At 39.3% G+C, this 10,914-nt stretch overlaps 1 protein-coding gene across 2 annotated transcripts in view; it reads right to left on the reverse strand.

Moving 5' to 3' along the window:
- Nucleotides 1–1,627: 1,627 nt before the first annotated feature.
- Nucleotides 1,628–10,914, reverse strand: part of TBC1D15 (TBC1 domain family member 15) — a 66,485-nt gene continuing 57,198 nt past the window's right edge. For both annotated transcript variants that reach the window (XM_019543204.1, XM_019543203.1), the window contains 3 exons: nucleotides 4,944–5,060; nucleotides 3,711–3,797; nucleotides 1,628–3,028 (listed from right to left, as the gene is read on the reverse strand). In XM_019543204.1, coding sequence (XP_019398749.1) covers nucleotides 2,822–3,028; nucleotides 3,711–3,797; nucleotides 4,944–5,060 — 411 coding nt within the window. In that variant the 3' untranslated portion in view covers nucleotides 1,628–2,821. The remainder of the gene's footprint in view (nucleotides 3,029–3,710; nucleotides 3,798–4,943; nucleotides 5,061–10,914) is intronic.

Below are 10,914 nucleotides of genomic sequence, written 5' to 3' on the forward strand. Positions count from 1 at the left end.
GGGAGGGTGTGTCAGGAGTTAGTTGACCAACTGGGCTTTCTTTACTCTTTTAAGAAAGATTTGACAGAATTTAAAAGAAAAGTAATGGTACATACTACATTTGTACATTCTGGAGGGATTCTGAATACATGAGATGATACATTAGAACTGCAAAACTTGGCATGAGTAATCTGTAATCTTTTAACCTGTTTTTTTCCCATGATGTAACAGATTACACCCCTTTCAGAGAAAGCTCGGCCCTAGGACTCCCCAGGAAGCAGCCTCCTTTAGTCTCCTGCTCCTGAAGGACTGCTTGCCATGATTTCAGAAGAGGAAAGCCACTGGCTCTGTTCCTGGCTCCCCAGGTGATCTGTAACATTGCTACCTTGGAGAGTTTGGGTTTTTCTGATCAGCACCTGAGGAGAGTGGGTATTTTCTTTTAGGGGGCAAAGAGTCAGAGTGCCAATGTCACAAAGAGCACATCAGACTGCTCAGATCCAGTCTTTACTATGGCACTGCCGTTCCCTCTGCTCTTCCTGGGACTCCATTCTGGCCTTCCTAGGACTATCCTTTTCTCTCCCTACTCTGGCATCTTTAAGACTACTCTTTTGTCTCTCCAGTTCTGTCAAAACATCCCTCTTTCTCCTCAGGCAGTCAGCTGCACTCCCATCAAAATTGTTACAAAATTCTAGTTTTAACTTGGGTATACCTATCTAGCCTCACCCAATGAAACAAAGTCATGGGGAACCAATCAGAAGTCCCCAAGGCCTATCAGGTCTAAACTACCACATGTTCCCAGGGTGGAAAATACATACAAGTACCATGATTATGAAGCTTTTTACAGGAACTTTACAGTAAGGCACACTCACACTGAGCCCCCAAAACACTCCCAATTAGAACTTAAGGCTTCAAATCAGCCCACTTAACCTTTTTTGTCACATGCAAATATTTTAGAAATACTTTACAAGCTCTCAATAAAACAAGACATTCTGTCCTAGAACATACTAAAGCAAAACTCATTCAAGTAACTGACGCATTCAGTTCAAATATAACAGAAATACAAGTAACAGATTTTATTTCATGTAAAATGAATCACCTATTAGCCCAATGTTCAAAAAGGAACAAAAGCATCATAATGCTTCAAAGTAATTTCCTGTAAGAAAGGAAATGAAAGACTGAGGAGATGCTGAAATATCACTGATTTTTGTTCACCGGGTTTCTCACTTATTAACTGATGGGAGATAACATGTTGACAATATTAAAAACAAAATCTGTATTGATTCAACTAACCCTTTGCTGTGTTTGTTCACTACTGATGTAAGATGTTTATAATCCGGTCTCAAGTTATTGCAACGATTTAATTTATCTATTGAAGACTTATGTCACATTTATTTGTTTTGGACAGTAAAAGTACCATTTTCAATAGTAAACTGCTCCAAAAAAAAAAAAAAGAGGGAGGAAAATACATACTTCATACCTAATACCTAAACCTGCCTTTAGATGATGAATGAAATGTTCCACTCAGCGAAGACAGAATCTCCCATTGCTCCCCATTACCCACTCAAAATATGATGTATGTCTTGAAAACTGGCATTAGCTATGTTCCCTCTTTATCTTTCCTTCATATATGAGCCACTGGACAATTAAGGATTTTCTCTAAATACAATTTAATTAAAAGCACTAAATAAGCTTTGAATTTTATTTTATATGTACAATAGTTACCAAATAACAATGAATACACTGAATCAGTTATGTTAAATTTCACATAACTTAAAAAGGTCAGAGCATGTCATAGAATAAACTCACACTGCCTTTTGCATATACAAAAGAATTAATTATTAAGATCTCTGATTACTGTTTTGCATTTTTCACCTGTTTTTAAATTCCCCAAATAGTCTGACATAAAAAATAGTGTAAGTAGGAGTTTATTGATCAGTTTATATAAGATTAGCAAAGATAAACATTATTAGTAAAGTTAAAGTTTGCAAGAAACTATATGTAAAATTACACCAAATGTAGAACTTAATATATCCACATGAAATAGTTACCTTTATTTTTAGAAAATAGTTTCAAAAACAGTCCAAGTTGTATATTAATCTGGTCAAACTGACTTGCATATGAATGAACAGTCAAGTTGACTCAAATATTGAAAATATGCCTATCTTTTTAGTATTCACAAATAAGTATGTGTGTGGGTGTGCATGGGTGCATATATATGGGTGTGAAGAAATGTTAAATGCAGGAAATATACTGGTTCATCCACTCCCAGTTACACAAAATTTAGTACTTGGACATTAAACTGCAATAGGTGAAAAAGTCCATTTCAAATCTACATTCAACCAGCAAATACTTAGAAGTATTTTTGTAAACACTTAAGAATGAGAAACCCCATTCATTTACAAAGTATTCCTTCTTTAGAAAAATCAGAATTTTTTCAGCTTGGAAATGGTGTATAGGAGCTCTAGTTTGCCCATTTTGATTTAACCAAACAGAAGAACCACCCAAGCTCAGAGTAACACAACCAAAAGCTCAGCAGATGCATCATTTCCAAGTCAGTCACTTCTGAATCATAATTCATGTCCAGTTCATCAGCAAAAAAGAAAATGCACTTGGCTACAAAAATATTAAGGAATGTTATTGAAAACAAAAGGCTATTTTGGTAGAAGTAACTACAAAAATAATTAAGTCAGGTCATGTTGTAAAGCTTTAATGCAACAGCATTACAGTACAGAATTTCCTTCCAAAACCTTAAAGCTTAATCAATGCCAAATTTAAATAGTGACCTCTCAAGTGCTTGAAAAATTAGCTGAATAAAGTCTCTCTTCAATTTAGCCAAGTATAATTATGCAGGTGTCAATCTATGCACTTCAGCCATCTGTTGAGCATTATCTCTTGTTCCATTGGCAGCAGTTAGAGGCATTGAGATATTCTGATATGTTGATTTAAGATTACTCATCACACCACCCTCCTCTTCTCCAGTGTCTGAATCTGGTGTTGTTGCAGTGCTGTTCTCCATCCCCAGGATCTCACAGACTGCCTGAGGTAATTCCTGTGAGGAGGAAAAAACCACCAAAGTACTTGTGTTATAAAATTTACAAATTAAAATTGAACAAAACATTTAAGAACAATTATTTCTTGAATGTAATTGTTAAAAGAACAAACTCTGATTTGTACTTAAGATACTTAAATATGTTCTAAAACTATCTGCTTTCTGAAAAGACTTGAAAGACGATTCAGATTCTTGCAATCTGCATCTGATTAACAATGGTATCTTTGCCCTGGTCAGAATAAAATCTGAATCAAACATTACCAAGTTTTTTCAGATGCTCAAAAAAACCAAAACAATATTCAATTGTTAAGCCCACAACAAACTATGGTCTTATGTTGCTTGTGATTCTATAGGTGACTAACTTAGGTCCTCACTATGACCCTTCCCCACATACCAAAGGTCATCTACACACAGCTAATCTAATAATTAAATAATAATGATTGAAGAGAGCAAAACTTCATCTTTTCCCATCAGCAGCATTAGTTTGATATGAAATGTAGAATTCAAGCCTATGCAGGTGCATGGGGCTTTGTCAACATCCAATCAAAGACTGAAAGCATAACATCTTATCTAAAAACTGAACCATTTCAAAAGCTATACATTTATATGACTACAGCCAAACATACTTTTTTCTTTTTATTGTCTGGAATGCTCATAGCAGACATAGTTAAAATAATTTTACCTTGCAACTCATCATCTGCATAGAAATTGCTTCTGCTTTGCAGAGTATATCTTCCACATCAATTTTCATAGACAGTTCATTGACATGCTAAAAATATATTCACAAACAATATAAAAAAGTGACAAATGGTCTGCTAGAAAAATACATTATTGCATTAAAAATAATTTTCCTCTACTATATTTCTGTAAGTATCACACTGGAGATTAAGGGAACCAAACTGCAATGCACTCCACTTTCATCAATTAATGAACACTGAAGGTGCTAAACCATTCATAGCAGGTGCCCAGCCCTTTAAAAGATCTTTAAGAGTCCATAGCAGTATTACTTAAATCAAATTTAATGCAACATTTTAGTGTATATCAGGCAAATTCAACTGCCATTTTCAAAGCGGTACTGATAAATAAATTTAGAGAGGGAGCATTAACAGAATTAAAATTAAAACACTTAAGATTGATAAAAACATACAATGCTATTTTTCTACTTATTAGTGTGTTGAAAATATTATTAGCTCATCATTAGGTTTTAACTTCTTAGCACAAGTACATGATCAATAATTGCACATCTATCCAGCTGCCCTATTGTTTAAAGAGCTCTGGAATTAAACAGAATTGGCAAAAAGTAAACTAAATGTAACCCTCCAGAAGACACGCCATGTATCTATGCCCTTTATTCAATATAGAACCCCAAAAGCTTACAGAGGGCATGTCTACACGTGCAATTAATGCAAGCAATAAGCTCCGGCGCATTATGTGCCAGATTTTATTGTTCCTGGGCACACCGTTTGCATATGCGCCCAGGACTGCAGCACGTTGTAACAGGTCAGAGCAGCCCCAGCTGGCAGGGGGCCCAGGGGTCAGCCTGCCAAACCAGGGCTGCTCTGACCCAACTCAAATGTGCTGTGACAGGACCGGCTAGGGCATAAGGGTGCTCCAATGCAGGGCTAGCCAGCTGGCAGCCCCCACAGTGAAGCACTCTCATACCCCAGCCAGCCTCTCCAGCGTCTACACATGTGCTGCTGTGAACTATAAAAAAAAACCTTGCAGCAGGATAGTATTTGTATTTACAAGTACTAACCTGATGCAGAGTTAGTTTCCTCCATCCTACTAGCACTGCACATGTAGATATGAGACATGTACTGCGGAGCTAATTAGGCAATTGCAGTAAGTGTCTCATGTAGATGCACCCACAAAGTGCTACCTTAAGCTAACTTAAGACTACATAACAGTAAGATACCTTTAGTATTTCATTAAAACCATAATGCTTGTCCATTATTTGCTGCTTTTCAGATTCCAAGATAGCACAACAGATGAGGAGATGAAAATTCTGGCACGGCAATTCTGTCCACATTACCTGTTAAAAACATTAAAACAGCTTTTGAAACTGGAAATAAGACCTTATATATCTTTTTTGAAAGAGCAAGATAGATTTTGAAGAATACTAATGTAATGCAGCTTCAATAATCCTCTAAGCCTAATTGCTTAATTAACAATAAGCTGCCATTGATACCATCTATTTCTATCATTGACCAAAATCTGGTAAATAATTAGTGATAAATAAAACCAAATTGGTTACATGTACAGTTCGTCAAGACTTTTGCATCCTTTGATTCTATACGATATGCTTTCACAGTCTATTTGTCTTGGATTCAAATTTTACTTTTTCAGCATAAGAACGTTAGGTAAGTGACTGTCGCACACACTTGTGAATTTTAAAGGTTTTACATAGTACAAAGCTTAGAGGGTCTATTAGATACAGCTATTGTGCTCTCAAATCCAACCCAAAAGCTCCCAGCTGCCAAAAATTGCTCCCCATTCCCACTCTCACTATCATATATCTGGCATCAAAGTATGTTTTATATGCATAATAATGGCTTCGGACCAATTCTTGATTCAACAGAAAAAGCTCAGTGAGTTCAAAACTTAGCACTCATGAACATTTTAAACTGCAAATGTAAGCTGAAATTCAGTGCTAGTATTAGGGATGAAAGTTGGATTTATGCTTGAAGAAGAGGTGGGGAAGGAGAGAGAAAAAATAAAGGACCAATACTGAAAAATGCTATTTGCATAAATAATCTTCATGCATATTAACTGCAGCAAAGAATTCAATAGAATTACTCCAATAAGCAAAGGCTACTAACAAGACCAGGGTCCTGGAGAATCTGGTTTTTGATTGGATATATTAAGACATGTTGAAATGAAAAAGAGGACATCAAGAAAAGGAGAAGGCAGTTATAGTTATAGACAATATAGTTATAGTTATAGACAAAATAAAAGTAGTTCCGGTCTAGAAGGTACATATTTATGAAAAATAGTATTTCATTTTATAACACTGACAGGGAAAGTGTGGGTTACCATAGGGAAATAAAATGGAGCTACATTTGAGAGAGGAAACTGAATGGCAATTTTTAAAAAACACATATAAGCCAGCTTTGTGGGTATTTTCTAGAGCAGGACTGTCCAACTGGCAGGCTGTGAGCCAAACACTTATAAAGAGCCAAACTCTTTTTCTTATGCTGAAAAAGAGAGTACAATTCTCTGTTAACCATCTGAGGCCTGCTGTCCCTGCCAAGATGCCACTTCCAAACCCTCCCCGCATTGCTCTTCCTGCTTCTGCAATACTCAGGCACACATACACTCCCTTCTCCAGCGTATGTCTCCTCTCCTGGGGGACAAAATAACACAACCTGGAAGGCCAGTGACCCCAGCTGCTGAAAGTTGGGCAGCCCTGTTCTAGAGCAATGGGGGCCACCGTTTTGGGAAGCATGCCACAAAATTAGCCTGGTACCCTTCCACTTTGATCCCCTTCCCAATCTCCTGCTCAGCTTTCTGCCCTATCTGCCATTGTGCTGCCTGTGCCCAATCTACCACATGCCACACACAGAGGCTATTCATTCCACTTCAGGCATGTATGCTGCAGGTTGGCTATCCCTGTCCTAGAGTATCAAGTTCAGTATTAAATACATTCTCTTATATATGCCATGTTGCATTCTTAACTGAACATTCACTGTAAGGACATTTTCCAATTTGCATACTTTTAACTGAATACTTTTCAGAATATGCTGCTGCAATGGTTTATCAGATACCTTCTGCTCCTCCCTGATTAGCTACCTCCATTAATGTAGCGCTTCATGACTCCACCTGGGATCATGGTGCCATTATCCTAGGTACTCTACATCCATATTAAGATATAGTACCCGATCATAAGAGTTTACAGGTTAAATAAACAAGACAACTGGAAAATCATCCTGTCCATCTTAAATAATCACAGTGAGATTAAGTGACTAGATTAAGTCAAACAGCAAGCCTGTGCACAACTGTGAATCTAGGTGTTATCTGAGTCCCAACCCTGTTTCTTTCAAATCATTAACTGATTTAATAGGACAGTCAAGAACACTGTCAAGAGTTAGAACATGTCTACATTTTCTAAAAAAGATAATTCATTTTATAGAGTAAAGTCTCCATCAATTGATCCCTTTAGTGAACCCAACAAACATCAGTTTCAAACTCCTTTTCACCTTTTTCAAATTTCCCATTAAGATATTTTCATCTTGGAGCAACGTCACAGTAAATTCCTGAAATATCAGTTTCCTGTTGTTGCTCTGCCCAGACACTAGCAAGTATCCAGCACTTGTATCTTTACACTACTCTGGTGTCCTATATATCCCATTACGTATCTCACATAAAAAGAACCACATACTTAAAAGGTAGATTTGTGTTGCATTAAAGAAAAACGAGCAATTTTGTTTCTTTATGATGTTACTTTGAATGGCTAAAAAACTCAAAAAAGTACTGTCCTTTGGCATTTTTTGAGATCTTCCCTCAGGAAGTAGATTTTTGTTCTCATTTGAATCAGTGGTGTCAAAACTTCCTGATTCCCCTGTCCCGCTCCCCTCCCCATCCTCCCCCCCCGGTTTTCCCCCAACCCTTAAAACCAAACTATGGGACTCCTGTCAGGTCATATCCAGATCCATCTCCAGCAGCTGAGCAAGCAGTATCGGGGAGCTTCGGGTATTAACACACCCATCATTCACCCCTATGACATCAACAGATGCCCCCACTGAGGCTCCATACTCTGGAGTTTGATGGTGGGCCATGACTCCACCTACCCTTCCCCCAATTTCCAAGCTTTTTTGGTAGCTCCACAGGTCAGATGTGGCCCACAGGACATATCCTTGCCACCCTGATTTAGATATAAAAAGCAATATTCTCAGCAACAGTCAAGAGCCAAATTTAGTATAATTCAAAACAAAGGCAGCCTCAAATTGTCCTCCCATAGACTGGGTAAACATCTCATCAGGGTAAGACAGTGCTAAAATTTCTGGATGTAAGAAATGACTTTTCTAAAACAACTCATCTGAGAATCCACAAAAGGAGAAGCAATTCTAGACCTAATCTTGATTAATGTATAGAACTTGGTTTAAAAGGCACCTGCAGGTGAGCTGCTCTGTAACAGCAGCCACAACAATTACATTCAACATCCTAATAGGAATAAGCCACAAAAACCCACTATACTGATATACAACTCTACGAAGGGAAATTATACAGAAATGAGGAAATTAGAAAGTAGTTAAAAGGAGCAGTCAAAAATCTAACAGGCCTGCAGACAGCCTGGAAGCTGTTTACAAATACTATATTAGAGGCTCAGGAAATGTGTATAGCATATAAATCAAAAGGGGTGCCAAGCAGTCCAATAAAACCCTTGCATAGCTTAATAGCCAACTTAAAGAAGCCATTCAAGGCAAAAAGACATCTTTCACAAATGGAACGCATGCCCAAACAAGGAAAACAGGAAAGCTCACAAACTCTGGCAGGTCAGGTGTAAAAGCAAAGTAAGGTGAGCCAAAAAAAAAAAAAATTGAGGAGCAACTAGTAAAAGATGCTACAGCTAAAAATAAAAGCTTTAAATACATCAGAATCAGGAAGCCAGTGAGAAAATCGACGAGTCCATTAGTGACTGAGGAGTATGGCTTGCACTCAAGGATGATAAGGCCATAGCACAGAAACTAAATCAATTCTTTGCATCTTTTTTACTGCAGAAGACACCAGGTGAACTCCCGCACCAGATTAATCCTTCCTAGAGGATAAGTCTGAAGAGTTGGATTACAATGAACTGACAACAGAAGAAGTTTTAGAACAAATTGTAAAATTAAATATTAGTAAGTTGCTAGGACCTGATAATATTCATGAACTCAAAGGTGAAATTGCAGAACTGATGGCAATAGTATGCAACCCAAACAGCCTCTATGCCAGAGGACTGGCAGGCTGCCAGCACAACACCCATCTTCAGAAAGGCTCCAAAAATGAGACCAGTGAGTTTTACTTCCATCCCTGGTAGGGTTGTGTGATGCTTCGGTAGCCAATTAGATTCAGCCCAATTCGGCAACTGAATCTCTGAATCCAAATCAAATCAGGAGACCAATTAAAAGGTCCAAATTGAATTGGAAGCCTCTGAATTGAATCGAAAAAGATTTGGCACCACTTCAGAGATTCGGCCATGGACTAAACAGGCAGCAGTCCTCACCATGCTGGACAGCTGGTAAGTCTGTTGTGGTGGGCAAAGGGGAGAAGGAAGGATTGGGTTTGGGGCTTAGACAAGCTGCCCAGGTGGGGCGGGGGGGGTGCGAGATTTGGGGAGGGGGATGCAGACATGGCAGCACTCAGAAAGGAGGTATGCCCTGCTGCCGCTTGTCCAGCTGGGGGGAAGGATGCGATTCAGGTGCAGCTTTCTCTGGGTGGAATGGGGCAAGTGGCATAGCCCACTGCTTGCCTAGCTGGTGGGGCATGAGATGCAGGCGCTGCTGCCACTTGCCCAGCCGGGGGGGTGGGATGTAGATGCAGCAGCGCTGGGAACGGGGGCTACGCCCTGCTGCCACTTGTCCCCTTCCACCCCAAGTAAGCCATGCCTGCATTGCACCTCCTCTGCCCACCCCAGTTGGGCAAGTGGCAGTAGGGCATAACCCATGCTCCCAGTGCCTTCTGCCGCACCCACATCCTGTTCCCCCCACCTCCACCTTGGCTGGGCAAGTGGCACTATTACCCTTGATATCTTATACCTAGTGCTCCTATTGATACAGCCCAAAAGCTCACTCCCCTTTTGTGTGGCTGTATCACACTGCAGACTCAGTCTGAGTGTTGTCCACCAAAACTCTCAGATCCTCTTCCACAGTACTGCCATCCAGCCAGTTGTCACCTATCTTGTATTTTTGATCATTCTTCTTGCACTAAATTTCACACTGTTGACCAACTTCTCATCCCAGAAGCTTCTTCATTCTTTGGAGACCAGTAATTCTGACCTCTCACAGAAGAATGCTGCTGATCCACTTAGATTCCATTCCTTTCCCCCACCTTTAGAAAACAAATATCCCCTTTTCTTTCTTCATACAAAAGACTTAGGGCCCAGTGGGATGCAGGAATTAGAGAAAGGAGTAAATTCAATTTGAAAACAGACAGCTTCTGTTTTTCAGAAATCCTCTCGCAAGCAATTACATGGAAGAAGCCATCACATTTTTACAGTTAGAAAGATTAAAGTGGGTTTAATGTTTAAGTGTGTTTAATGTTTAAGGATTTCAAATGTTAGGTTTTAGTTCTGGTGGTTTTTATATCCAAAGGGAAAAGAAAAACATCATAAGACCTATTCCAAAGTTCTGCTATCACAGAAGTTGTTCACCTGAAGGATAAAGTTATACATGAGGCTCACCTGGGAACCATAGCTCCTCTGCCTACCACAGTGCTGGATCTGGACTACACAGTTTGAATTGGAGCATAAGTATTATGTCCACATCTCAGGAAAGAGGCTTATACATAGCTTGTGTCAGCTTAGTCCCGATTATTTCCAAATCACAATTGCTCTCATCTGCAACAAAGCACCTGCTTTACACCCCTCTTCAGGTTTCTCCTACGTGGAAGATTACATCAAGTAATGTAACAGAAGAGACCAAGAATATAAGCAATCTATAACCTTTGGAATGTCCTGATGATTTAGAGTTGTGTTTACCCATACAGGGACCAGAACACCTTACTGCTACAAGCCTTGCTACTCGGGTAAATTGCCAGGAAGTAGTGGTAAAGAACTCAGCAGATGACAAGTTACTAACGCCCCAAGGTTTCAAATACCTTAACTGGATACCTTCAAGTCAGCCGGCCCTGACAATCTGCACCCCAGGGTACTCAAGGAGCTGGCGAGCGTCATAGCCCAGCCCCTGGCA

This window comes from Crocodylus porosus, unplaced genomic scaffold (assembly GCF_001723895.1).
Source record: "Crocodylus porosus isolate Cpor-Errol unplaced genomic scaffold, CroPor_comp1, whole genome shotgun sequence".
Lineage (NCBI taxonomy): Eukaryota > Metazoa > Chordata > Crocodylia > Crocodylidae > Crocodylus > Crocodylus porosus.